This window comes from Teleopsis dalmanni, chromosome 1 (assembly GCF_002237135.1).
Source record: "Teleopsis dalmanni isolate 2A chromosome 1, ASM223713v2, whole genome shotgun sequence".
NCBI classification, from domain to species: Eukaryota; Metazoa; Arthropoda; class Insecta; order Diptera; family Diopsidae; genus Teleopsis; species Teleopsis dalmanni.
In genome coordinates this window covers 118,244,586-118,269,994 of record NC_051846.1, presented here as the reverse complement: position 1 = coordinate 118,269,994, position 25,409 = coordinate 118,244,586, and the positions used below count along the sequence as shown (strand labels likewise).

General features: G+C 34.5%; 1 protein-coding gene across 1 annotated transcript; it reads left to right on the top strand.

Annotated features, from left to right (window-relative positions):
- The first annotated feature begins 21,612 nt into the window (after positions 1 to 21,612).
- Positions 21,613 to 23,565, top strand: LOC119665706. Its single transcript, XM_038074942.1, has 3 exons — positions 21,613 to 21,815; positions 21,873 to 22,476; positions 22,591 to 23,565. Exons 1-3 carry the CDS (start codon positions 21,613 to 21,615, stop codon positions 23,563 to 23,565), a joined length of 1,782 nt encoding a protein of 593 aa, XP_037930870.1.
- Positions 23,566 to 25,409: the final 1,844 nt, after the last annotated feature.

Genomic DNA, 25,409 nt, shown 5'->3' with positions numbered 1-25,409 from the left:
GCACATAGATAGAATAAAAAAAAAGACGATAAATAACTAATAAATAAATAATAAATATGTGAACAAAGTTCTAAACTCAATTTTTTTTTTATATTTAAATGTATTTAAATTAATAAATACAAAATCATTTTATACACTAATTAATTTAAATATTAATAAATATTTAATATTAATAAAAATAAATATTAAGTAAATATGAAGTAAATATAAATATAAAGTAAATATTAATAAAAATAAATGTAATGAATAAATTTATATAAATAAATTCATTAAAAAAAGAAAAAAAAAGGGAGGTATAGCATGTATACACTTTATATATATATAATTATATAAATGCATATTAAGGTGCATATAAAATATCATTAAATGGTTAACGTACTGTGTTGTGAATGTGCCTATGCAGCACACTCCCATCATTGACTTTAGCCATATGCAAGCAGCCAGACTGCTGCAATATGAAACCTCACTTATGTGAGATAACAAAATGTATACATGCTCCTCTGCTGTGTTAGTACTTGCCGACGTACTAACACAATTATGTAGTCGCTAGTTTTAAGTTAAAGTAAGAGAATAATTTCAATAAAGAATTGTACATGAAACCAAACAGACGCGTTTTCATTATTATTATTTCATTATACGCACAACTAATTCAGGTCTAAAATGAAATTCGGTAAATTCGGATTGCAAGTTATTGTAACAAAAACCTATGGCTTGCCGAAGTAATGAACAATTGACTTTGCATCTAATTTATTTTGATTCATGTTTCTCAGACACCCAGTGAAGGATGAAGGTTAAATTACTTTACGACCTAAGCTACCATGTCCTACTTGATTCGTTTGCAAATAATCAGTAATATTGATATATATATCTGCTCTCAAATTCACTTGATTCTGTCTTATAAAATGTAGTTGACATCCTTCTATTCTCACAAACATATCAATAATGTACTGCAAAAATAGTTTTTGCGATTTATGCAAAAAGCTAAATTGATCCAATATTGCAAATCTGAAACATGCAAATTGTAACATTGTAACTTTATTTTGAATCTGCCTACCATTAGACTTCTGTTGCACGTTATGAGATATATTAACGTGCCAACCAAAATCTCCATTTGGGAATAGTAAAGATATGCCAATGGATCCAAAGCAGAATCTAATACTGATACATTCTTAACAACACCATTTGTTTTTGGAAAAGATATCATATTTGTCTCAAATGGTGCTTCACCATCTACAGTCGTAAATATAACCGCAACATCAGTCCGAATTGCACCATTATATCTTCGTATATCTGTATCACGATTCACGGTAATTGCCATACAAATCTCTTTCTGTGCATTGCATACTCTATCACAATGTTCTTTCATTGTACGAAATGAACGAATAATTAGATTAATTCTATCAAATTCAATAGAAGTTTTATTTGATTGCGCTCGTATTTTATATTGAACAACCGTATTAACATCGTATATATACAACTGGGCGTAATTTGGCGTACGATCAGATACTGTGACCATGGGTCCTGCTCTGTGATAAAATATGTCGTGAATTTTGAAATGATAAATTCCTCTTAAAACTGTGTCAGAAATATTAGCTTCCGAACTGACCATAGCATAGGCCGAATTGTAGCTTCGAATCTTGTCGAAATAATTTTTGGACTTTTTCTTTATATTTGTATCATTTGATGTGAGACCGCCATACAATGAATTAAAAAAATCGTTTTGTGATAATAGTGGAAGATGAACTTTACCCTTATGGCAACACATTTTGAAGGAATTTCTTTCACGCATTGTAGACTCTAAAGTAAAATGCTTAGGTAAACAATGCCTACAAACCAAGTTCATAGAACCAATATGAAAGGGAAAAAAATTAGGCGGTATTTCAACCAATGCACATTTGAACGAACTTCGCAAAGAAACTGAATTATTATCAACATTATCATTAACTTGAATTAAATTTAAATTTATAGTATTAATTACATTCCGTGTTCTACGCAATTGCATATTTTCTCTATTTCTTTGTCTCTGTACTGTTTAGCAATAAATATTAGCTACCGAACATACAAATTACGTTCACAATTTTATTCACAAATTGAAAGTAAAGAAAAAAATAAACTCGCAAAAATAAAGAAAGCAATGGGATATCGTCAAATCACACGAAGCAATTATCTCTCGAATTGAAGTCTTGTTAATGTCGATTCAACCAACTAATTAGCCTTGGACAAAAAATGGCAAAAAATTTAACTATCTCACAATGCACTTGAAATTAATCTAAAAATTTCAAAGCTACCAAAATAAAACGAATGATATCAAAGGGTATTTCCACTTTAATGTGTTTTTTTTCACAAACAGTACTTGAAATTTAATGTGCAAATTAAATTAATGGTTCTTTGTTTAAAGTTTTAAAAAATTATGTTTTATTTAATATATTAAAACTTAAACTATTTTTATTTGATGTTTTTCAATTGTATAAAATTGATTTATTACTTAATATATTTTAATTAAACTATTTTTGTTCAACGTTTTACACTTGTATAAAATTAATATATTTTATTTATTATATTTTTGTTTTTAGAGGATTCTGCCAACGAGCTTCTGCTAACGACTCCAAGACACGACTTTATTAGTTAAACCTTTCCTTACGACTGACACTTCAAAGTTTTTGCTTTGATGCCTGAAGTCGTTCATAAGAGTTTTTGGAATGGATTTGACCAATCAAATTATAGCTTCTTATCTCCATCCTATAGGATTGGAGCTTCTATTTTCTAAAGCGCCTCGTAAGCGTCTTAAGCTTTGGCGTCAGTAGCCAGATGACGAGATTCATGTCCAATTATATTTGAACATCTCATCGATAAAGTATTTCAAATGATACTTGATATGTTTTTCACAACATAGTTGCATCTTGTAAGAAAACAAGTCAAAGTGCCGTTATAGTAATGCAGGGTGTTAACTTGCATTAAAAATGTAATTGTAACAGAATTCAGTTTTGCAAAACGGAGATCCAAACACAAAAGTGGAAAAAAATCGCACTCACAAATTCATGTCGTAAACAATACACAATTCGCTACAAAATCAAAAAACATTCAAAAACTCATGTATTTTGTTTGTTTAGTCGCTAAATTTGCGCCAACGCATTTTTACATTATTTTTTTATTTTTTTTTATCGAATCTGGGGGAAAAATCTTCCAAAGTTACAAATGGCCCGTACCATTTGCATGCCCGATTCATGCATAACCCAATTAAGTCATACATGCCTACGGAGTAAAAAGTCCCCTACATTCTCAGCTCAAACTCTTGTAAATCCCTGCAGTATGACCAATTAAGGTATTCCTTTACAGGGCAGGTTAGAAGAGCACTTAGTGTGCTTTCACTCCGATTGTGTACTAAGTATTTCGTCCGCTCTAACAGTGTTTATAGTTCTAGATATTATGCTCTTGTAGAGGCTTCAGTCTTCAATGCTTGCCAACATCTGCATTACTACAGTAGGAGGGCTGGCTTCCCCAATTATAGTCTCTAGATTTTGTCTAGTATCTACGAATCTTATACAATCTCTAATTATATGGTCGGGGCTCTCAATTTTATCTGGACAAAACTGGCAGTACGGATTACTTGCAAGCCTGAACCGTTATAAGTATTCACGAAAGCAACCATGCCCCGTAAGAAACTGCGTTAATTGAAATCTCAGGTCTGCAGATCCTCGGTTAATCCAAACTTTTATATTTGGAATTAAGGAATGCGTCCATCTTAATTTTCGGGAATGGTTCCACCTATGTTGCCATTCATTAAGATATTTGTCTCTTATTTCTAGATAAGTATGTGACAGAGAGCTGAGTTTCATTCATTCGCTTCAAGGTCTATTGGCATACGTCCTGCTAATACTCCCGCAGCATCATCCGATACTGTACGGTAAGCACGGCAGATGCGTAGGTTTGCCAATCTATGTGCGCTTTTCATTACGCGTGAATACGACTTTATGGTTGTACCATGCGCCCACACAGGAGCAGCATATAGCATCACCGACTTGGAAACGGATTCTAAAAGAACTCTAGCTGTGTACTTGGGGCCTCCTATGTTTGGCATTAACCGGGCCAATGTGTTGCTAACACGTGAGGCTTTGTCTCCCGATTGCTTTAGGTGAGTTTTGAAATTCAACCTACTATCAAGAGTAACACCAAGATACGTCAGTTGGTGACTAGATTGTATATCTACGCCACCCACTTTAATTGAGAGTTGTTCAATACTTTTCCTACTGCTGATTAACAGCACCTCCGTTTTATGCTCAGCGAGCTCTAATCCGCTGTTTTGCAACCACGATTTAGCTGCTGCAATAGTAGCGTTGCAATTCCTAGCCACTTCGTCTAGAGCTTTTGCGACCACTATTATTGCAATATCATCTGCATACCCAAGTACGTTGACTCCGTCCCGCTATTCAATTCGAAGGATACCATCGTACATGATATTCCAAAAAATTGGCCCTAGAACTGATCCCTGGGGAACCGCTCCCGCCTTCCTGTAGGATTCGCATTTGGAACTTCTTGAGTAGTGTAGATTGGTTGAGCTGAGCACGATTTTGTCTTATGACCATCTTCTCCGCATCTCACACATGTGCTAGATCTATCATTATCGCTTCTGCAATGTCTAGCAGAATGTCCAAATTGAAGACATTTAAAGCACCTCATGGGTGTGATATGCTTTCTAATTCTACTGCGTACCCAGCCCACTCTGATTGAGGCAGCTGTGATCAGTACACTGGCATCTTTAGAAGAGAGATCGATAATCGCTGTTCGTGTATTGTCCCTTGCGTAACGCCAAAACTTGATGTTGATGTCGCTTACGTTTATTGCTGGAAATTGGTCAGCAATCGCTGCGCACACCTCTTCGTTGGACGTTACCTCGTCCAGATCCTGCATTCTATTAGGGTGCGTTGTGTTAAGGATTTTACACTTGCATAATCCTGAAGTGTGTTCTTTATTTCAGTGCATAAGTCCTTAGCTAAATTTCCAGCTTCTTTGGTAAGCTGAATCAATATATCCCCCTTCGTTGTTTTTCGGATTTTATTCACATTTTTTCCGAATTCTTGAAGCTCTGGTTTTGATGTAATGAGCTTTAACATATCAGCGTAAGACTTGTCTGCCGTCTTGCTAATAAGAATAACTTCAGGTCTCACTCTTGGCGCTTTAACGAGGTCCAGTTTTGTCACAGTTTTCCTCTTTTTATTTTCCACTAGTTGGCATTTGTTGCAAGGCGTTCCATGTTCCTTGCTTCCAAAATCCCTAACCTAAACTTTGGGTGGTGGACCGTTCGGTTTCTCATTTGCAGGACGCTTTAGTGCTCTCTGAGTTTGCACGCTAATAGAAGTCACACTCTTAGCTGCTACCGGTACTGTTGACCACCTTTCTTGTTTCGACTTATACATCTTAACTACCTGTGCTAGCAGGTCCCGCATATCCTTATTGATATGTCTTAGAGACTCCATCATCGCAGATAGTTGTGATAGCTTATCTTCAACGCTATTACCTGGCTTTGGGGATAAAGAAATATTTATTACCTCCTTCTCCAATGTTTTTTGAGATGCGTTTTGTTTCCGCATGGGTGATGCTCTTTGCCCACTCATACCTTATAAATACCCTTTTGAATTATTTAGAAAATTAAAAAAGAATTAATTACCTGTAAATTTCAAATGTACAAATTCAGAATTTATGTTTAACATTAAAATTTTGCTAGTAAATTTAAAATTTAAAATTTGCTAAATAAATTTACAATTTGCTGACTAAATTTAAATATTTTGCTAAATTACTAAATAAGAATACAATATTACACGATTGCGCAAGCTTTTGTGTAACAATTGATCTAATTATTTGATCGTTTTATAACACTTATTCTCTTTGTAATATTTCTGTGTTAATAATTTAATTGCTGTCTGTATCAGCTGATTTTGTATGTGTGCAATTATTTTGCAAAAAAAAGAGCACCATACATAGAGTTCAATTACAGGAATTATATACCGAACCAGCGGACCGCACTCGAAACGGCAAAAAACCGATCAACAACCAACGCATTTTTACCTGTGTTTCCGTTAATGTATATGCGAAAAAAAAACGTTGTGCATTTCTGCACATCTTCACCTTTTTAATAGTATAGATTTTATCCATATATGTCGACGGCAACACAGTTAAAAAGTGAACACAAAATGTTTTGTTGCGTAATTATATATAGATAATATATTTTAATAAGTTTATTTTTCATTATATAATTACGTGTATTAAACATTAAGTTCTGTTTTTTTTTAAATTTTGTCTAAATTTTGTATAACAGATTTCATACATTTTTTCTTATTTGTTCTTCTGTGCACTTGGTAAAATTTAATAATAAAAATAAAAATGCAATAACATAATTGCAATAATTACAATAAGATAAATGGTATTGTTTTGTTGATTATCCATTACCTCAATTTTATTTTTTTTATTTTTTTTTAACGAACAAATTTTTTTTACAATTAATTTTATTTTATATATATAATTACATATTTATAATAAATGAAATTAATTTTTACCATAAGTAAACTTTCATAACTACTACAAAATTCAACTTGATTATTTATATTTTATATATTTTTTCCAAATTTTGATTATTTAAAATATCGTTGTGATACATATATATTTAAATATATATATATATATATATATATATATAGATATATATATATATAATGTCATTTAAAAAACAATCTAGCAACCTTTTGGTTTGACAGTTTATAAGAAGAAATATACGCCTGTTACTTTTAGACTTACAGCGCTATTACAAACTATGTTTTTAATGTGAAGATCAATAGGTAGCAAATGTAACATCACGTTTAGGGCGTCCGAGGGAGTCGTCCTAAAAGCTCCTGTGATGCCTACACATGCCGTCCTCTGAATTCTGTTAAGTTTGTCGACGTTATAGCTCTTGTTTAGAGCCGGCCACCACACGACAGCACCATACGTGAGAATTGGGCATACAATTGCCGTGTACATCCAGTGGGTAATATCGGGACGAATCCCCCATTTTTTGCCAAATATCCTCTTGCAAGAATAGAAAGCTACACATGCCTCAAAAAGAGATAAAACAGTTGTGGTTATGTTAAGCACACACTTTGTATCATCAAAAACAACACTTACGTAATTCATAGCCTCAAGTGCAGATGCGACATCATCGACAATATCAGTATCTTCTGCATAATCCATGGTCATAGCAACAGAGGTAGCACTTTCAAGTTTCGGTGTGTACTTTGGATTCGGGCACGACTTGCGATTATGGCCACTCTTCCAGCAGTTATAACAACCATTAATCGGTCGCTCCAAATCTACGGTTGGATGACGGTGACCAAATCTAGAACAATTAAAGCAGCTGTTTGCATTTTGCGTTGGATTGCCAACAAAATAACCAGATGGAAGTTTCACTGTGGTCTTCGTTACACGGTTGGCATCTGGTTTATTGGCTACACCATGCACAGCCTGCTGTTGTTTGAACATATCAACAGCACCCTTTAGTTCATTTAAATTCTTAGCAGTGTTAAACAAAACGAAGTCTGGAATACGATTACTTAAACCTTCTAGTATAAAAGTAACTAACTCCAACTCCATAACATCGCTGCGGTGAGCAATAGACTCCATTTCCATCACATAACGGTGGACACTCTTTGTTGGCTTTTTAGTACGCATGCGAAGTGCCTGATAGACTTCCTGACGGCTAATTGTTCGTTCAAAACCACCAATCAGTTTTTGCTTTAACGCTTCATACGTCAAATAACCTCGTGTTAGTAACAATCTCGCAGCACCAGTTAACGAATTGCGCAACGCCAACAATTTAAATAAGTCATCTGAACCAACTTGTTCAAAAATTTGTTCCAAGTGACGGAAAAAGTCATGAACTGAGTATGTGCGGTCTTCTCCGCTAAATTTTATTACAGCATGCTCAATATCTTGGAAATGTGTTTTATGCTGTTGTATTGGTTGCACACTAGTATCAAACGGCAATACATTTCGGTGTTCCATTTCCTCAATTTCGCATCGCAACCGAAGAATTTCATGGCGACGGCGTATATCAGCAAGCTCTTGTTCATGGTCGTCATGCACAGCATTTCTTTCAACTAACCTCTCACGGCTTGCGGAGTCTCCAAAGGCGGCAATTGTAGAGGTAGTGACAGCGGTAGTGACGACTGAGGAGGAGCCAACAGCTGTTTGTTTGCTGAGGCCTTCAGCATTATTTAGACGACGAGCAATGCAATCTTCGAGCGTACTTCGATTATCTGCAAATATTTGTCGCATCCGTGCAGTAGTTGCTCGTAGCTGAACCTCAATGCCAACAGCCGCTAAAACATCTTCCAACTCTGAGCGATTCATACGGTTCTCCATATCAAATTTAAAATAATACGAAAAGGAAAATAATTTTTATTTGATAAATCCCACTTCTGACCCCTACGTGGTAGGCACCTTGACGTGGTGTAGGGGCTTAGCTACAGGCAAGCTTGCTGACTATTGGTCTCCTGCTCACTGTCTAGGCAATGGTCAGGAGACCTGTTGTCGGTCTAGCTTGTGGGTACAACAAAGAACTACCAGTAGTTGTGTTGTCCTGTAGTTTATGTGCATGTATGTGTGTCTTTGTCTCTTTATGTATGCATGTGTGTTTTTCTGTCTTTTAGAATGATTGGAAGTGTGTAGGTCCACTATGTGTCTGGGGACCAGGGTTTATGATGAACCAAGACCGTCCATACGTGGTGCAGAGCCACATATTATGGCGGATCTAGAGAGGAAAACTCGATAAAAACCGCAATCCTGGGTGTATGAACGACCGTGCCCAAGGATGAATGGCACTGCGTAAGTGTGTCTTAGAACGGTGGACTCCGGATACCTGGCGACCTCCGGTTTCAATTCAGCCTTTCCGGAGTAAAGGGGGCTATGCTTCGGACGACCTCCCTTTCTCCTACACTCGTGGGAACATTTATGGACTCTTTTAAAAAAATTAACAAACAAAAAACTAACAAGGAACTAGGTACCAGTTCCGAAGACGAGCTCCTGGCATCAAGTCAAGAAAACGAGCGAGTCGAAACCGCCATACTTACCAATGTAGGCAGTAGCACCCGCACTGCGCCTACTTCGCATATAACTGAAAAATCGGCAGACAAGCGCGCCAGCCATAGTGCGCCTGCTGAAAAATCAAAAAAGTCTGAGGCAAAGATCAGACGTCAAAGGTACCAGAAGGCTATGTTCATTCTTGGCAAGATTGCTAAAAATGAAGCTGAAGGTAAAGAACAGGCGTTTGACTGTACAGACAAAGTACGATACCAGAAGGTGGTCGATGAGTACAGGGAATACCAGGCCACCCTATCAAAACCCGCAAAGGCAATGAAGAGGGATCGGTCTCAGGACGAGACGGCCCATACTTCAAAAAGCAAGGTAGCGAGAACAATTTCTACTAGTAAACCGTCAACGAGTGCGAAAAGGGCATATAACGAAGTAGCAAGGGATGAGCTACAGGTGGCGCTCATTGATGATATTACCGGCAATGGAAAAAAGGTGCTGGAGAAATGGGGTGAGATTGAGCCCAAGCTGGCTGAAATGGTGATGGAACACCTTTTAACAAATCTAGACGCCCCCACACCAGGCTTTGATTCATCAGAAGTGGTTCGTGGTTGCAGGGTCTTCAAATGTGATGACCAGCTATCCAAAGTATTTCTTGGCAACTGCATTGCTAAGGTAAGTGATGCATGGGAAGGTTTAAGGGTAAAGCTTATCCCAGCCAACGATATCCCTAGAAGACCAAGGGCCCGCATTTGGCTGCCAATTATGAAGATGGAGCACGAGAAAGTACTCCAGTTGCTACAACGGCAGAACCAATATGTGCCAATGAATGACTGGGTAGTGTGCCCTCAAGGATGAGGGCACACAATAGAACAATATGACGCATCTTCTGGTGATAAACGAGGAATCCGTGAAGCCACTGGAAGAAATGGACTGTAAGCTGAGGTTTGGCGTACGGTACACGAAAATAAAAATATTCCGCCCAACAGGCAATGATGATGATGGCAAGGAGTTAGAGGATGCTAACAAATTGCTTGACGGCATGAAGCTTCAGGAAGAAGCTTCAGAAACTTCATAAGCCTGCCCGAATGCTGAAAGTAGCACAAATCAACCTTCAGCATTCGAAAATCGCCTCGGACAATCTCGCCATCTTTCTCATCGAGGAGGATGTCGATGTCAGCATCGTGCAAGAGCCATGGGTCAGAGGTAAGGACGTCATGGGGCTAATGCTGAAAAATTATAACAATTTGTATATTAGGAACAATGGTAAGCCAAGATCATGTATCCTAGTTAAAAAATGTATTAATGCCTTTTTATGTCCACAGTATAGCGATAATGATCTAACAGTAGTAAGGATCGAAATACCAGGTGGACAAAATTTTATTGTGGCTTCTGCCTACATGGCACATGATAGAGATGCTCCTCCGGAAGAGGTAGTCGCGCTAGTAAACAGAAGTACATCAAAAGATATTCCCACGTTAATTGGATGTGACGCCAATGCGCGGCATACGCTTTGGGGCAGTTCGGAAACCAATGACAGGGGTGAGTACCTGTTTGATTTTATTAACAATTCAAATCTTTTAATTTGAAATAGCGGTAAAACACCTACTTTCACTTTCCCCAGTTCACAAGGGTTTGATGGATGGGAAGAAGTGCTAGATATAACACTCCTATCCGAAAATCCAGATATTGTAGTTAGTAATTGGAAGGTATCTGACAAGAAATCCTTTTCAGATCATAGTTGGATTCTCTTCAACTTAAACATCAAACCAAATCATACCATCCCTTTTAGAAACCCGAAGAAGATAAAATGGGATATTTTTACAAGGGTAACTAAGGTGGAACTTAATAAAGTAAGACAAATCAAGATAGACTCTACTAGTAAGTTAGACGAGAGGATATATAATCTTGAGGCAGCTTTTAATATAGCTTACAAGAAATCTTGTCCAATAAGTAGAAGCAAAAAATCTTTTCCACCTTGGTGGAATTCAGAATTAAGTGATCTCAGGCAGAAAACACGAAAACAGTTTAACGAAAGCTATAAGGACAATAGTTGGCAATTATGCAAGCAATGCAATTAGCAACAGCAATTCAAACCCTGCAATTAATGTAATAAAGTTAAAAGTTTTAGTTAAGAATAATTAATAAATGCAAATAAAAAATCAAGGGGGTGAAGTGGAAATTCTTTCGCAATTACGAGAGCACAAACAGTTAGCTGTCAGGTGTTTCATAAAGGGGCTTAGAGACAATAATTTGAAACACCGATTTATTGGATTGGAGAATGACACAATAACTAAACTGGTGGCCATAGCAGAATCAGCGGAAGAACTATTAGGGGAACATCGTTCTAATATTAACATGTCGTTAACGGAAACAAAGTGTGTCTTTTGTAACAAATTAGGACACGGATGGGTAAATTGCAAAGACAGACAAAACACACCGTACTGCTCAAATTGTGGTGAATATGTTCATGAGAATGGCCCAAAATGTAGAATTGGTACAATTAATGAGCTAAGTACGAAACAAATAACATGTGATTTCTGTAAAAAAATGGGGCATGACTCTTCCAAATGTTTTAAGAAATTGAATACGTTGTTTTGTAATATTTGTAAAGTAAAAGGGCATGAACAAAACAGGTTTTGTAAATTTGTAAATTCAGACAATAGAAATCAACGACAAATAACAAATAATTATAGTCGTTGGACAAGTAACCAAAATTATTCACAACACAGAAATAAACCACAGATTAACCAAGTGAGCAGTAGCTCTGGAGGAGAGAAAATTAAATGTTTCAGATGTGGAAAAGAGGGACATATGGCAAAGGTTTGCCGAGTAACGCTACCTACTCAGCAGGGAAACTCCAATCGGCCCAGTCTAAGACGCTAGACTGGAATGCCGACAAACAAAGAAGGATAAATATAACACAAAAATGGGAACCAGCATCAAAAATAAAAGATAAAGTCCAAAGGAAAATATTAGAAAAAAAGAAAGAAAATAAATTAAACATAATAGAAGCAAAAGAATCTCATAACTTGAAAGTAAATAGCATAAAGTTAACAAATATGGCAGATTATACATATAAGAAATTTAAAGAACAATTATCAAATGAATGTAAGAAATATTTGGGAATTATTGTAATATATGTACTGATTATATGCATGTTAATAATGTCAGTTTTTTCAACACTCTGGGAGCAGTTGAAAATCAATAAAATTTGGATGTCGCAGAATTTTCGAATACCACGGGTTACGGGAACGAATTACAATACCATGGACGGTATTAGTCAATCGTTCGATGATGCCTATATAGAAGTACCTTGTAAACAGGCAGTGGGCAATAAATTGCTACTTCTAGTGGATTCCGGAGCTGACACAAGTTTAATAAAGTCCGAAGCGTTATTAAATAAAGCAGAAATAAATAAACGCGATACAAAGGGACTAATAGGAGCATGAGGAATTTACTGAGTTAAAATTCAACATGCATGTAGTTCCATTGGGAAGCAAGATACCAGCAGATGGATTACTGGGAAGAGATGAACTATGGAATCGTTCAACAATGGATACAATTGGAAAAGTTTTAAAATTTCATGATAATAAGAAAAAAGTGGCAGTTTTACCTCTGATAGACATTGCAGATCACGGTCGGATTTGTATAACTGAATGTATCACGATCCCACCTAGATCTACAATGGTAGTGCCAATAAAAACAACACATAAAGAAGGAACAGTAATTGTTCATAAAAAAGAAATTTTGCCAAAGGTTTACTCAGGAGAATGCCTTACTAAAGTAATAAATGGTATAGGCTACATAAAAATTTTAAATGCAAATAATTATTCTGTTAAAATTGATGCAGAAATTGAGTTAGAGGGTAGTGATATGTCTAATTATGATGAATACAGGCTACCAAATGTCAATTTAAATAAGGAAATTGATATGGATGAACGTTATGAGTTGCTATTAGAAACAGTAAATTTGGACAATAATTTAAATGCAGAAGAAAGAAGCCTGATAACAAAAACTATTAAAGAATATAATGATGTGTTTCATTTACCAGGAGATAGACTTACATACACTTCTGTGTTAAAACATGAGATTCCAACAGAATTAGGGCAGATACCAATAAATCAACGCCAATATAGATTACCAGAAACACATAAAGAAGAGATAAACAAACAAGTAAATAAAATGCTGGAGGAAGGTATTATAACTAAAAGCAAGTCACCATGGAATTCACCAATAATTTTAGTACCTAAAAAACCAGGTAAGGATGGGAAAAAGAAATAGCGTCTAGTGGTAGATTTCAGAAAAATAAATGAAAAAACCATCAAACAAGTTTTTCCAATTCCGAGAATAGATGAAATTTTAGATCAGTTAGGTTGCAGTAGATATTTTACGACTTTGGATTTGGCTAGTGGCTATCACCAAGTGATAGTTGAAGACAAAGACAGAGAAAAAACAGCATTTAGTACGGGACTTGGACATTTTGAATTTCGACGTATGCCGTTTGGATTGACGGGAGCACCCGCAACATTCCAGCGCATAATGAATAGCGCATAATGAATAGCATTCTCACAGGACTTCAGGGAATTGATTGCTTTGTATATCTTGATGATATTGTAATATACGGCAGTAATTTAGAAGAACATGACAAACGATTTAGGAATGTATTACAAGCACTTCGGGAAAACAATTTAAAACTACAAACTGAGAAATGTCAACTATTAAGGAGAGAAGTCGTATATTTAGGACATAAATGTTTAGAAAAAGGAGTGATACCAGACCCGGAGAAAACAAAATGTGTTACAGCCATCCCAGTACCTAGAAATGTAAAAGACCTGCAATCATTTTTAGGTCTAATAAACTACTATAGAAAATTTATTCCACAAGCTGCTCAAGTGTCATTACCATTGAACAAATTACTGAGGAAAGGAGAAAAGTTCGAATGGAATGAGAAATGTCAAAAGGCAATGGACCAGTTGAAAGTAGCAGTAACTAGTCCACCAGTTTTACAGTATCCAGATTTTTCAAAAGAATTTTTATTAACAACGGATGCTAGTAAAGAAGCATTAGGGGCAGTACTATCCAAAGGAGAAGTTGGATCAGATTTACCCATTTACTTCGCAAGCCGTGCTCTCAGCAGTACTGAAGAAAGATACTCAACTATAGAGAAGGAATTACTTGCTATAGTATGGGCAACAAGAAATTTTAGATCATATTTGCTGGGAAGACATTTTAAAATATATACGGACCATAAGCCATTACGTGGAATTGCTAATCTAAAAGATCAAGACACGCGACTGGGAAGATTTCGTTTGAAGCTACTAGAATATGATTTCGAGATTTTTTATAAACCAGGAAAGACTAACAAAAATGCGGATGCTTTAAGTAGACTTCCAATAGCGGTTATAACAAGGGGTAAAGCAAAAGAGGCGGAACTTGCAAAAAACTCAAATACAATTTCAAATAAAAACCAAGAGGAAATAGAGGATTCGATAGAACACACACACGAAGATTTTGCAGTATACTTAACAAGTAAAAAAGACATTCAAGAAGTTTTGAAAAAATTTCATGATTCACCAATAGGAGGTCATAAAGGGGTAACTAAAACTTATTTCCGAATAAGAAAGCAGTTCAAGTGGGCAGGCATGCAAAAACAAATAAAAGAATACATAACAGCTTGTCATAAATGTCAAAAGAACAAAAGCTCAAAAGTGGAGAGATTACCACTGATTCCAACTGACACGCCCCAAAGACCGTTTGATAAAGTATTCATGGATATAGTAGGTCCATTACCGACTACGGAAAGTGGGAATAAACTCATCTTGACTTTTCAAGATGATTTCTCAAAATATCTAATATGTACTACGTTACCAGATGCAGAAGCCTCTACAGTGGCGAGAAAGTTTTTTAATAATTATCGCAAAATTTAATATTCCTAAAGTTTTAATTACGGATAATGGAGCGAATTTTACATCAAAGCTTTTCAAAGAAACATGTAAAATTCTGGGTATTAAAAAACTTCAAACTACACCCTACCATCCACAGGCTCTTGAACGTAGTCATAGACCTTTAGCAGAGTTCCTGAGGAATTTTGTGAAAGAAGATGGGTCAAATTGGGATGAGTGGTTACATCATGCAATGCATGTACATAATAATACAATGCATACAACCACTAAGCAAACACCTACTAAAACGCTATTTGGTTTTGAATTCGAGATACCGATAAGTTTAAAGCGAAAACCAATTCCAGTTTATAACTATGACGATTATTCCAAATTGTTAAAATATCAAATACAACGGTCATATGAATTAGTAAGAAAGAACCATAAAATAGCTAAAGAAAAAGCAAAAGAGTACTATGATAAGGGAATTAAAATAGAATGTTCAAAATAGGGGAAAAAGTGTGGTTGAAAAACCCAAATAGAAGAAATAAATTTTCACCTATATGGGAAGGTCCTTTTCAAGTTACAGAAATACCTACTCCCGTAAACACGAAAATAATCATAAAGGGTAGAGAAAAGATTTTTCACAATAATCTTTTAAAACTACATAAGACATAGTTTGAACTACCCCTAAGAAGTATAGTACTCAACAATTTTTAAAGCTATTTTATTTTTTCTACAGTTATTTTTCACTGGAATAGTATTGATAAATTCCGAATTGTATGTGGAGAAGATAGAAACAAATCTGGGATATACAGAAATCAACGTTGGAAAAACTGAAATCGTCAGTAAATACAATTACATTTTACACACAATAGACCCATATGAAATTGGACAGTTATTAGAAAGTTTTAAATATACAGTGAATAGAACAAATAAACATACAGGTTACAGAACATTGATAGATTCAGAGATTACTTTAACGGAAAATATGTTACATACCTTACTAACTCATAGAATGAAAAGAGATTTAGTAAATGCAGGAGGACGTTTGTTTAATTGGGCATTTGGTACCTTAGACGACGAAGATAAAACTGCGATAGAGGGACACATTAAAATATTGGAACAAAATAATCATGATTTAATATCGGCTGAAAATCAACAAGTATTAATTAATGATAATTTCAATAAAACTATAGTGGGCCTTAGAGAGGTAATGAAACATGACAGAGAAGTAATCAGAAATAACGTGAGGCAGTTTGATGAAGTTCGTTTAGGGATAATAGAGGAAAGTATAGCGATTATGCAGCTTTTCTCTATAACAAGTTTAAGAAGGCAAGTAGAAAAAATTCAACAAAGTGTAGCAGCGGCTAAGTCAGGAATGATTCAACCGAACATTTTAAGTAGGGAAGAGATACAAAGATTTGATATTGACTTCCAAAAACTTAAACAAATAAAGTTAGGAACAGCCACGTTTAAACAAAGATCAATAGTGTTAGTAATAAAGGTGCCAGCGGAAACAATATGGGTAGAAAAAAGATTAACTGTACCGATACCAGATGAGCAAAATAATCAGGTAAATATAGATTTAGAAACAACAGTAGAAATAAAGGGTACTAGGTATAGATTTGAAAATGATAAGTCTATTTTTGAATTAAATCCAAGTAAAAGTTGTGTTTTTACAGGTAAATGTACTGTAACTAAATACCTAGAAGAAAAGGTATTAGAGATTGACAGTAACATGATAGTAGTATTAAATATGAATAATGGTCAGCTTAATAGCACTTGTGATCAGAGAAGGCTATCAATTAAGGGACATTATTTTTTAACATTTAATAATTGTTCGGTACAGATTAATAATATTGTTTTCAGAAACACTGTAGTGAAAATAGATCAAGTTTTTGTTTTACCGCCCACCACTATAGAAAAACTAGAACCTAGAAAACAATCTTTAACGTTTGAAGAAATTGTAATTAAACAACAGGAAAATTTGAAAAGAATTGAAGAATTACATTTCCATAGGAAAACGTTAAACGCAGTTGGAGGTTTATCAGTAGGAGCATGTGTAATACTATCTTTATTATTGTATGTAATATATAAGAAGTTAATAACTCAGACTACAACGGAACAAGAACAACCTACGTTACAGCGAACACCAAGTTTACAATCAGTTATAAGACATTATCCTCCACCATCACCACCACCGGTACAAGCACCAATTGTACAATATACAAATACAACTCCTTATGTACCACAACCAACACAGTTACCACCACCTCAACCAATGCAATATAACAATGCTACTTTAGCACCAACTCATCCAGGAATACAGTTCACTGGAGTATTTTAATACTATATTTGTTATAAGAAAGGTGTATATAATGTTAGTAATATAATTTAGTTAAATTAGGGTTCATTGAACATATCATATTTTTAGAAATAGTCATTAATGGTAAAATTAAGAATAGGTAAAAGATAGAAAAATTTAAAATAAGCAATGGAAAATGTAAAAAACAAGAATAATAATCATAAATGTAAAATATAAATAATATTTAGAGAATCAGGTAATTTTAAGAAAACATACTGATTTAGTATATACAAATTTTAATAGTTTTAAGAAAAATGTAAAATAAAAAAAAACAAAAAACTTAAAACCAATAAAATCTAAGTATATTAAATAAAAGATTCATGTAAGTTAACGATACATATTTAATATTTATTTTATTATTTACTCTATCTACATCAAATGAAAATAATTAGTTTATAAGAATTAAATTAAAGAATTTTAAATAAGAATGTTAAATTAAATGTGCCAAGGATTAAAGAATAACTGATGTAATATAGACCAAATAAATAAACTTAACATTTTATATATGCAAACCGAAACGGTTGCATTTAAAATTATAACATATTTTTAGGATATATTTCAAAGTTTGTAAACTAACGATTAGAAAATTTTTTTTTTTGACCATCGGGATTTTAGACCTAACATTTTCATGCCACAATGTTCTTCAAAGGGGGAAGGAATGTTGTGATGTAAAGTTAACAATAGTTTCGTTCCTCAAAGTGAGATTTAAGACCGTATTTTTGGGACAATTAATGTAATAAAGTTAAAAGTTTTAGTTAAGAATAATTAATAAATGCATAGCAGTCTTTATGGTGACATTTTCTATTTACACCTAAAAGTAGGCAAAGTTATTTACAATTGCAGTAATTTTAACAAGAAGACAAAAAGTCAGTAAGACAAACTGTCGAAGTAAAATGCTGATTTTTTGTAGTATTTATTATCTGGGTCAATTGTAAATGACTTTGAAAAAAAGAAATGGTAACAAGGTAAAGTCTGAAATATGTAGAATGAATAATTTTGCGAATTACGCAAAATTATTATTACAGAATTAATTTTTAATTAATTTTTAAAGTTTTCTGGGTTATTGGGGCAATGTCTAAAATAAAGGTCATATTAGAGAAAGTTCTAAGCGTAGGTGAAAGCAGCTCTATATATATAGAGTCTGTTTATTAATTAGGGCAGTTGCAGTTAGTTTTTGATGTAAACTCGAAATGTGTCAGTTTTTTAAGTGAAAGTAAAATGTGTCAGTCATAAGAAAGTCAATTGTAAAAAGTGAGTCAAAAGATGATTCTAAAAGGTGAATCCTAAGAAGAAAGTCAATTGTAAAAAGTGAGTCAAAAGATGATTCTAAAAGGTGAATCCTAAGAAGAAAGTCAATCGTAAAAAGTGAGTCGAAAGATGATTCTAAAAGGTGAATCCTAAGAAGAAAGTCAATTGTAATAAGTGAGTCAAAAGATGATTCTAAAAGGTTAATCCTAAAAGTAATTCTAAAAGTGATTCTAAAGGAATGTAAAAATGTTAATCTAAAAGGACAATCTATGAAATGAATTGTATATGAACAATAAAATATTAAAACATTAAATATGTTGTGGAATGTAAAAGTGTAAAAATATATAATCAAGAAGTTAAAATGAATAAACGTTAAGAATTGTCTATGAACAATCGTGTACTAGAATATTAAAATTCAAAACCTATGGAAAATTGTAAAAACGCAATAATACTATGTGTGTAATTTTCTTTAAAATTTAATTGAGTTTATATATTATAAACAATAAATGAATGAAATGAACAAAAAATTACGCGTTTAATTTTATTATCGAGAGTATGAAAGTATTTTGAAAATTTTGGAAATACAACATTGTTTGACATCAGTTTTTGGTCTCCTCGAAATTATATAACATTGAAAATACAACAGGTGGCTGCTGCTGAAATCAGAATTGAGTTTAAAACCGAGGTTGCGTCCTCAATATGAGACTTACACTTTATCTTGTAATTTGTGTGTATGTGTGAGTTAATATACTTTTTATATTTGAGCCAATTTGTTCTATTGTAAGACTATAGGAACTGTCATGAAACAGAGGAGCATCAAGTAAGCAAAATATATATATATATATATGGTGGGACGTTGGGACAGCGTACTGTCCAACAAGTGGCCCCACTGAAGTGAAGGATTAGTCGAAGTAGACCACGAAACGACTTGGGTCCTTTTTCGTCCTTCGATTCTCGGATGTTGGTATTGAGTTAAAGCTGGAGTGGCTTCCGTTCGCATAACTACATCTTTTGTTAATGCAAGCATCTCATTTAGCTTGAGGTTTCCTGCCAAGTCGTCACCAACCCAATGGTGTCCCAAGACAGTCTTCCTCCTACTTGCCAGTGCTGGACATTGACACAATATATGCACCGCTGTCTCCTTTTCTTCTAGATATAGTCTGCAAGTGTCTTCTTCAGCAAGAGTTATCTTTTTGAGGTGATACTTGAAGTTGCCATGTCCAGTAATTAGTGAGGTCAGCCAGCTTAGAGTGCTCCGCGAATAGCTAAGCACTTTTATCGCTTCTCTGGCCCACGGTTTAGGTAACATGAGTTTGGTCTGTCTACAAGTGCTCAACTCTCTCCATCTATTAAGATGAAGTGAGATTATCCACTCATTGACATAGGCTGCCGTCATGCTGTACCCCAATGGTATTCTGGGCTCCGGGCCACATAAATTATGGCTTGATCCTTGCTTTGCAAGTTCATCTGCCTTCTCGTTTTGCTCAATACCGATGTGTCCTTTAACCTACATGATCGTCATCTCATTTCCATGAGCACATTCCATGCGCTTCGTTACACATTCTTGTACTAAGCTGTTAGTTATGTATATCTTTTGCATGCTTTTGATAACTGCTTGGTTGTCCAGCGCTATCAGAATCTTTTTCTGATATACCTTGTAAGGATGGAAATTTTGTAATAATTTCCAACCTACATAAATTTAGTAACACCACCACTTTGAACAAAATACGTGAAGTAATCTGTAATTAGGAGAAAACATTTCAATAATAAATACAATAGGTATATAAATAAAAATAACAATATAACATACCTTCATTATTTTTCCACATAAATTTATTTAAATTAATAAATAATAATTTATTTATAAATTATTTATTATTTTATTTATAAATAATTTAGCTATAAAATAAAACCACGAGCACCGCCGCTTTTTATAAAAATGTAAACAAACATTTACAAACGTCAAAAATGTCAGAATGCAATTCGCTGCAAAAAGATGCACAAGGGAGCTTTTGTGCAAAAGTGTTAAGTGCAGTAAGATCAACTAAGATCAACTCAAAGCTTTGTTACTTTACACAAAAAGTTCAAGAGGATGCGTATAAAAGACGGCGCAATTTTCTAAGAATTTAGTGTGTCTAGTATGATCACTCGGTGGCATTGTATGTCAATATATAAAAAGAAATAAATAAAAAAAAAAATTGTCTGACACAGTGGCGGTTTAAGCCTAGTGTATAATCTATTTAAAATATATATATAATTGTTTAGTGCATGGGCGGTTTTAAGTCCAGGCGCGGATACACTTTATATATATATTCAATATAACAAGACATATATACATTCACTAACCCCGTTTCGTCCACTAGGTACTTATCGAGCAGAATAATCACCGAAATTATACTAAGGTACAACCACGAAACCGGATCAGCCACCACTGTGAACTCTACAGGGACAGCTTCCAAATACAGCTGGTCACAAGGAAACATCTCAAGTCATATCTAATTAAATTTAACCAATCTCTTTGAAATACGACTACAGAAATACTTTCAGAATTTGCATGCGTTTAATATCTCAAGTTATTGAAATACGATTGAAGAAATAATAATCTATATAAAGCTACCTTATATAAATCGTTGAAAATTGTATAAATAGTTAATCTCCAGGTTTATCTTGTTACGTTTAATTGAATTCTTTTCTTTATTACATATTATTTTAATGAATTATTAATATTTTAAATAAATCAGTATTTAAAAAATTAAACGCATTACTTTTATTTTGAGAAGTCCTGTCTCCGCGAATATAAATTTATTGTAGCGACCCCCTGGAAAAGACTGAGGATACCCCAGCATAAATTATAACGAAACGGGAAAATCCGTGTCGTTACAATTGGCGCCCGAGCAGGGACAGACAGACTTCTCAAAATTAAATCAAAGTAATATCCACGTTACCATGGCACAAGCTAACATGATCAAAAGATAAAATCTAAATACTTTCATCCGTAGTCCAATTCAAGCCAGTTCAACAGAGAAACATACAAGACGTTCGCATAAGCAGCACATCATGGCCTTATCGTATGCACAAACCGTGGAGCGGATACGAAAATGGTCTGTAAAATACAATGGAGGAATAGATCCAATAGATTTTGTGGAAAGCATAGAAGAGGTAGCGGACCTTGACGACATCAACGTGAATTTAGTTCCCAGGATGATGCCCATACTGCTTGAAGACAAAGCACTGATGTGGTACCGCAACAACAATAAACAGTGGAACCTCTGGTCAAGCTTCAAGACAGACTTTCTAAAATTTTTTCTTTCATCTAGATATTTCAAAAGATTAGAAGACGAGGTGCGAACACGATTGCAAAAGAAGCAAGAAAGTTTTAAAGATTATTTAATAGAAATTAAATATCTTATGCGACACACAGACATGAACCAAGATTCGCAATTGGAGCGAATATACCGAAATATGCGTACAGAGTACCAAATGTACATCAAACGTCGAGACTTTTCGAGCTTAACAGAATTAGCAATACTAGCAGATGATTTCGAAGAACTTCGCGCAGAACAGGATAAAGTGAGTCGAGGCGGTGTTCGACAGGAAGTGATAGTTGGTCGCATAGAAATTGAATATCCACAAACGATGGTATTGGAAAATACAATGAGATGCGTACCTACTACGCCGATACAGGACAAACTTATTCCCAGTTCAAATTCCGAGTCACCTATCCTCAACCAGCAGAAAAGTAATCAGCAACGCAACCAGCCGACAGCTAAGCAAGTAACAGCACGAATCATACAAGATCAAGATATATTTCAAAATCAAATGTACCAAGTATCAACTCAGCAGAATATCCAACATGTCATGCCATTAAGAGAAAATCTAAAACCATTCAATCGGAACCAAGTCACAGAAGTTCAACAAATGGTCCAAGTCCAACTATGCGAACCTAAACAAAGATCACAAATCATAAGGCCCATCAGAGAAAATTCACAGACGCAAGAAATACAACAACAATGAGACCCAAAACTTACCAAGAAGAATCCCGAAGCATTTAAACCAGCACAAGTTACACCAGATCAGGAAACATTTCAAAGTCAAACGAAGCAAGTATCAGTACACCAAACACTGCAACGTGCCACGCCTTTCAAAGAAAACCTAAAATCGTTCAATCAGAATCAGGTCAAAGTAGGTAAACTTCCAAATGAAGTTCAAATTCAAACGTGTGGACCACAGCAAGATTCAAAACCCATCCAGGAAAATCCCAAAATATTTAGACAACAGCGAGTCACATCAAACCATGAAATGTTACCAGTCGAAATACAGGAACTACAAAGCCAGTTAAAACCAAGATTTATCAAAGAAAATCCCGAAGTATCTGAACAACAGCGAGTGAACCCAATTCAGCAAATATTACAAGCTCAAACACAGAAAGTACAACGACAGAAAGAACCAATCGTAATCAAAGCGCAAAAATACAAGATTCAACGGCACAGAGATCCAACTCCTGGCAAGGAAAATTCACAGGTAGCTAATCAACCAAGAAAAATCAGTCCAACGAGGAATCACCATATAACACAAGTTGAAATTCAAGATATACAAGGATGCGTAGAACAACAGCAAGTTCAAGATATTGAAACACAACAAGGTCAACGAAAGGTTACAGTAATCGAAGATCATACCAGACGAGTTCGATTGACTCAAGAAACCCCAAGTCCGACACAATCATTGCAACAAGTTTCAATTAAACACGATAGTCAACGAAAGCAAGAGTCACAAGAAGGAAAAGATGATTCCACACGTCCGAAGGATAAGATAGACAATCCTCTGATACAAGTACAGGAACTAAGTCTAGGAATTCCAAAACCATTCAGCACCCAAAAACTGCAGAAGCCGATGAATAACTTAGATGTACTTCAGCAGAAGGACTATGATGTTGTTAGTATACACCAAGATAAATTTTTCAAAATATTCAAGAGCCCAAAGAAACGGCACAGAAATCATGCAGGCAGATAGTGGCAAATTCATTTTCCTCGGAGAAGGAGGGAAATGTAAGGATGGAAATTTTGTAATAATTTCCAACCTACATAAATTTAGTAACACCACCACTTTGAACAAAATACGTGAAGTAATCTGTAATTAGGAGAAAACATTTCAATAATAAATACAAAAGGTATATAAATAAAAATAACAATATAACATACCTTCATTATTTTTCCACATAAATTTATTTAAATTAATAAATAATAATTTATTTATAAATTATTTATTATTTTATTTATAAATAATTTAACTATAAAATAAAACCACGAGCACCGCCGCTTTTTATAAAAATGTAAACAAACATTTACAAACGTCAAAAATGTCAGAATGCAATTCGCTGCAAAAAGATGCACAAGGGAGCTTTTGTGCAAAAGTGTTAAGTGCAGTAAGATCAACTAAGATCAACTCAAAGCTTTGTTACTTTACACAAAAAGTTCAAGAGGATGCGTATAAAAGACGGCGCAATTTTCTAAGAATTTAGTGTGTCTAGTATGATCACTCGGTGGCATTGTATGTCAATATATAAAAAGAAATAAATATAAAAAAAAATTAAATAAAGTTTGGATTGGCAACCCTATTGAATGATATCTAATAAGTGCGCGCGCTGAAAAGTTTAATGAAAAATTTAAGTTGTATCGTGAGAAACTAATGACAATTGGTTTATTACTGAAAATAAACGTTTGTGTAATTACTACGCGTTGGAATGTTGTGCAAAAATTTGATAATAATATAATTTTATTTATTGAGACTTCAGTGGACAAACTAACGTTGTATTTAACAACAGTAAAAAACCAAATATACACAAAAGTGCTTACGATCAGTGGAACTTAAAATTATATTCAGCGTTAAGCTCGATACAAAATTATAGAAAATATACTAAGTATAAAGCTCTGAGTGGTTCTTGTCTGTGCTGTCGGGTTTGTGTATCAAACCGAATTTTATGCTTTCAAAGAAAACACAAGCAGAATTTAAAAAATTAAAAAATTAACTTTTCAGTTATATCATAATATTAAATAAAACATATATATATAAAATGCCAGTTGAAAGATCGCCACCAGCAGACGCAAAAAAAGCCACGAGTAAATCGGACCTGTGCACACCGAATAGGCAAGCACAGAGGCAAGAAAAACGTATGCGATCTGAGCTTTCGCCAGACTTATCGCTCGGTGATGTTATGCTGTCTATTCAGCAAATGACGGATAAATTCGAATCGAATATTGCAGGCTTGAGTAACAACTTTGATTCCCAAATAGCTACGCTAGCATCAAAGAGTGACATAGGAGAACTTAAAGAACAGATAGGCAACGTGTCTGTGAAAATGGAAAAATTGGAGAACGAGAACCAAAGGCTAAAACTAGAATTAGTACAATTAAGAAATGATAGAGATGAGGACAGGAGGGAGATCGAAAGACTTGTCGAACAAAGTAAAAGTCGTAATGTACTATTGAAAGGTTTACTAAAAGATAAAGCAAAAAAAAGTGATGTGTAGGCAATTTTCCGAGATAAAATGGCTATGACAAGTATTAAAGTTCGAGACACAAAAGTAATATTTGAAAAGAAAAATAAAGTGAGCGTAATTGCAGAATTGGAAACATCAGAAATGGCAAAAGATGTCTTAAAGAATGGTAAAAAACTGCATGGCACTCCGATTTATATTGAAAAGGACTTGAGCGTGACTAAACAGGAAAATAAATCAGCTTTATTACAGCTGAAAAGAGATCTGGAAGTCATCAGAAAGACTCACAAAATTTATGTTAAAAATGACAGTATAAATATATCAGGAAAATGGATGCACTTTGATAAAAACAAGAAACTAA